The sequence below is a fragment of the Onychostoma macrolepis genome, chromosome 06, assembly GCF_012432095.1.
Source record: "Onychostoma macrolepis isolate SWU-2019 chromosome 06, ASM1243209v1, whole genome shotgun sequence".
Classification (NCBI taxonomy): domain Eukaryota; kingdom Metazoa; phylum Chordata; class Actinopteri; order Cypriniformes; family Cyprinidae; genus Onychostoma; species Onychostoma macrolepis.
The window spans coordinates 14,405,874-14,411,081 of NC_081160.1; the positions used below are offsets into that span (position 1 = coordinate 14,405,874).

General features: G+C 34.4%; 1 protein-coding gene across 1 annotated transcript; it reads right to left on the minus strand.

Annotated features, from left to right (window-relative positions):
- Window positions 1–1,162: 1,162 nt before the first annotated feature.
- On the minus strand, window positions 1,163–4,831 carry LOC131542665 (uncharacterized). The gene is made up of 4 exons (XM_058779556.1): window positions 4,715–4,831; window positions 4,110–4,424; window positions 3,737–3,876; window positions 1,163–2,223 (listed from the first exon to the last, which is right to left on the minus strand). Exons 1-4 carry the CDS (start codon window positions 4,794–4,796, stop codon window positions 2,071–2,073), a joined length of 690 nt encoding a protein of 229 aa, XP_058635539.1. The 5' UTR covers window positions 4,797–4,831; the 3' UTR covers window positions 1,163–2,070.
- Between the last annotated feature and the right edge of the window lie 377 nt (window positions 4,832–5,208).

The window sequence follows — 5,208 nt, forward strand, 5'->3', positions numbered from 1 at the left end:
GTGTGTGAACACAAACACCCAACAATGATAAAAATCCACCCTCTCCTTATTTTTAATCCCCATTAAATCAAATCAGTCTCACTAGGCCTGCCATTTTGATTCTCTAAGCAATATGACATCACATTGCATAGGGCCAGGCAAAGGCGTCCCTGCTGACAGCCCTGCATTTCCATAGTTTCCTCCCTCAGTGGTTGTATGTTGTCCTCCATTTTCTCCATTCTCAAGCAACTGTAATGTCAACAACTTTTTGTAAGCATGACGGGAGTGTCGGGGCTCTGTCACAAAATCATGAATAACACATGATTATTCAAAGTGACAGAACCCTGACAGTTTCTTACCACTTTCAGTGCATCTGGCTTGCCATATGTATGGCTGAACACCGGTTCTCTTGCTCTAAGTGATGTTGCTACTACCGGCTGTTTATTGGCGTAGGTATGCAAAGCAGAGAGATGTATATGCCCCGCCCTCTTCTGGAGACGAGGCGGGAATATGCAGCTCATTTGCATTTAAAGTAATACATATATTACTATAAATATTATTAAACAACTCTTTTTTTTAGACACACCCCAAAAATGACATTTTTCCAGATGTTAGAATAAATGATCTGTGTGGTATTTTGAGCTGAAACTTCACAGACACATTCTGAGGATACCCAAGACCAGTATTATCTTGTAAAAGGGGGCATAATAGGTGCCTTTTAACATAAACTAACAATGAAATATACTTCTAAAGCATTTATTAATCTTAGTTAATGTTGACTCCAACATTTACTAATACATCATTAAAATCAAAAGTATCTATTAATATTATTTAATGGATCTGACCTAACATAGACTAACAATGAACAATTTTTATTATGTTAACAAAGATGAATAAATACTGTAACAAATTATTGCTCATTGTTAGTTAATGTTAGTTAACGCATTAAATATATTTAACAAATGGAAACTTATTGTAAAGTTTTACCATTTATTTTATGTTAAGAGATCTCTAAACTGAAGTAAATATGTTTTCTCTTTATGCAGAGTAAAATGACTAAATTTTATACAGCATGATTCATAGTGGCTAGTGCTTTGTAATGCCATTCTGAGAATTCTCATCAGAATTAGTTGGTAATTTACTGTATTAGTGTATTACTGTAATACATCAGTGTATAAGAAATCCACCTAAAGCAGTTTAAAATAATTGTATCCATTATTTAATCAAATGTTTTGTTGCATTTTACACTACAATGTTATTTTGTACATAGAGACAAGAGACACTCTTGTCAGAGACAAGATATGCTAAATAAAATTAAAAAAAAAAAGAAAACATTAACATGGATGATAAGTAAAACAGCATGCATGTTACTTAATATATAAAATCCTCATCTGCAAACACACAGCATAAGTTTTAAAACTTAAAACTATATTCAACATTGTTAGTCAACACAAGAAACACGTCAGTGTGGCTTTGTTTTTATGCACTCTAAAAGGTTATAGAAAGGAAGAAAACATAACCACAACTGCAAAGGAGGATGATTTGCTTAAGAGTGGAAACCAAGTTAAAAACCGAACTTCAGAGAGTCAAATACACACTGTGCAAACAAGTACCATTTGCTGTTTAGTAAAATTTGCAATGAGACAAAAAGGCTTTGATTGTCATTATTATGATCAGAGGAGTGAAATATGATTATCTACTTTTCCATCAGTCAATTCACTGTTGGCCTACTTGTCAGACGGAAAGTAGCAGGCACTTCACAACATTCTTGAGTTCTTTGCACATGCATGAGCACATCAGACCACAAAAGAGGTCTTTGACATTTCTTTAGTCCATCAGCTAACAATATCTCTTAAACTGCTGCATCTTTTTTTGTTCTTAACACCTAAACTATTTTAAATTATTCCTGATCTAAAGCATCTTAAATATAATCATGATATTCACACTAAATTAATTATAGAATTGTATTTCTCTCTCTCTGAACTGAAAGGAACAGAAAAAAATGAAAATTATAAACTCAAATGCGAAGCAATAAATCATTTAAAAGCTTTGCCAATCCAAATAGAGAGTTATACAACTTAAACTCTATATTTAGCGGAGTGGCTTGGTGGATTGATAGTCAGGGTTGATGAATGTCCGTACACTTGGCAGGCCGTCCGAATTGCTCCGTTTCATCTCTTCATAAACTGAGTCTGAGGGTTGATTTGATGGACTGTATTTCTTGTTCCCCCGACACCCCTTCACCTGATGATGACAAAAAGAAGTGACTCATTTAAAAATATCACATTTTCATGAATTTTGCAATGTTCTTGACCTATTCTCCAAATATTTCTTCAGCTTCTAAACTGACTATAAGAAAACAGTGTACCAGTAAACAGGGGCGCAGTAATGGGGGGAGAGGGGTTTGTGGAGTGATTCTAGGAGCCCTATGAGAGATGAGACTCGGCAGGGACACCAGGAACAGGGTTTAGAACCACTGAGAAGATTAAAAGGACATTTTATTTGGAAGAGAGACACGGATGAACAGGGTCATCCTGTCAATCTTGTTCACAAGAATTTTGATGCTTGCTTGTGGTGTATGACTGCTAGCGGGGTATACTGTGAAATCTGATAAACAATCAGCCATAACAGTGATTTTTCTGGTCGAATGAAAAAACAAGGGTTGTTATTTGAAAAGTTGCAGTTTTTTATTTATTTATTTTGAGCTCTGTGACTTCTGTTTCTCGATTGAAAGCCTATAGAAGGGATTTGGTTATAGAATGTGAGCTGTGCATTAACGACGTGCATTAGCTATTGATTATGTCAACCGTTAAGTGGTTCACACGGTGGCCGAGAGAGCTAAACGCGCTGCAAATAGAAAAAAACTCCTGCAAATTAAGAAAACAACTTCATCAGTTTGACAACACATGCATTGCAAATGCTCACAACACAACCAAACAAAGAAACGCGCTGCAAATAATATTCTGTATTTGTTTGTGTTGTGAGCATTTGCAGCACCTGCTGTCAAATTGATGAAGATGTTTTCTTGATTTGCTAGTGCTTTTTCTATTTGCATGTGTTTTCTTTGTAGGGGTTCATCTATTAAAAGACATTTGAAAGTGTAGTGCTTTTTGCATTCTCAGTCAGTGAGAAGGTAAGATTGTCTGATGTGTTAAATTCTGATACAGTATACTCTCAAAAAGACTCCGCTGCTGAAATGCATTGATTTTTCACTTCAGCATTCAGGAAGCCAAACTTAACTAAACATTTAGTGCTTTCGCATATCATTTTCTATTATCAGTGGTTTATCTATTTATTTGCACTTTCTGCTCAATGTCAAAAACAATGAATAGTTTTAGAACAAACTGCAGGGCTGCTTGACTTTTGAGCACCATTTCAAAAGTTTCCTGTGGTCTTTAAACACGCCATAACTAATTTTACATGTAAAGCTTTAACTTATTTTGACAAACAGAAGTGTTTGGAAAGTTATTTTTAAATTTTGCATGGTGTATACAGTAAATGTAAATAGAAAATCATCCCAGAGTTTCGAAACTGAAAAAAGAATTAGACAGAAACAGATTTTCAACAACAAATAAAACCAAACCACAAAGAGTATCAAAAGCAGCTGTCATTTGCGCACTGCACATTTACTCATGACAGCATTCCTCTGTAATGTATTTCAGATATATGCATAATGTTGTTTATAAGTTTAGTTTTTGCTTTTGATTTGTGCTATTAGGTGATCCACACTGATTTTTGGGTGTGTATGTTTACTTACCTTTAGAATCACAAAGACGAAACCAATGATGCACAGTAGCAACATGACAGCACACACAATGACAATGATCGTCACACGAGGATCTTCTGGGCACTTTTTATTATCTTCTGTTTCTTTTCTTTTGTTTTCTTTTTTTTCCTCTGATTTTTCCATGATAGAATAGAAATTCAAGGTCAGAGAATTAGAGCTATCCTCTATGTTGTTTTTCATTCAGTATTAATAAAAAAATACTGTACTTCTCAATCTCTGCATCTGAATAGAAGTTTCCCATTTACATAGTTTACATACTAAATACATGCATTACATTCAGACCACAATAAACCCATCATGTTTGATAATGAAATTATTTACATGAAGTGTAAGACACACTTACCTATCCATAACCATGTGACTGTGCCAACCGTAATTTTGTCTTCCAAATTAAATTCACACCAGTAAAGCCCAATGTCTGTGACATTCACATTTGAGAAGATGGCATTAAGGTTGGGAATTTTTCCATCTACATGGACTTTGGCTTTGTACATCGTTGATTTAGGGGTAAAACTGTCGTCTTTGTAATAGTAGAAGACTTTCTGCTTATTTTTATTTGCTCCTTCTTGTTTGTACATGTATACCCCATCTTGAGGGGTTTTATCAGTAGCGCACTGGATGATGACCTCATTACCAACAGCTCCAATTAATGGTGTAACTATGTTGGAGAACAACAACTAATGAGACCTTAAACACTCACTGTATATACACTGATGAATTTACAGGCTATAGTGCATCTTAAATCATTTTTATAGCAACATGCACAAACATGAAAACACACAAATAAAGTATTCTTTACAGTCTTTCATTTACAGCTCAATTGTCTTTTCTTAACTAATGCAAAATTTCTACAAAACATTTTCTACTGCAGGATCTAGCATCCATGAAAGTAACATTTTTAAATGTTGAAATGGAAAGCAAAAAGTATATAAATATACATATTCATACCTTGCACCATTGTGTCTGCCCATGAGGTGCTTCTTAAACAGATACTGATCAATAGAAAACTGTATCTCACATCACAAGCCATCTTCACAGCTCTGCGCGACTATGACTAGCTTCTGCTGAACAGTATCTGGTGGAAGTGGTGGTCACATGCAGAACTTCAAAGAAAAAAAATTTCTCAAGGAAGTTGAGAACCAAGTGGTTTGTAATTGCAGTATGTTAGCTTAGAATATAGATATATAATATACAATACATATTCTCACTTGACAACCCACAAAACAGGTTGTAACACTGTGACACAAGTAGCCTAAATCTAAACAATTCATTAATAATAACATTGATTTTCAGGACACTGAAATGCTTTTTACAGTCTAATCCTGAATGTTTAAACTTTCATATTTATTTATTTATTCAATTAGGATATTATGTGTATTATATATAAAGTTATGTGGAGTGTTGACACAGTAAAATGATTTAATATGTGTCTTCAGCTGTGT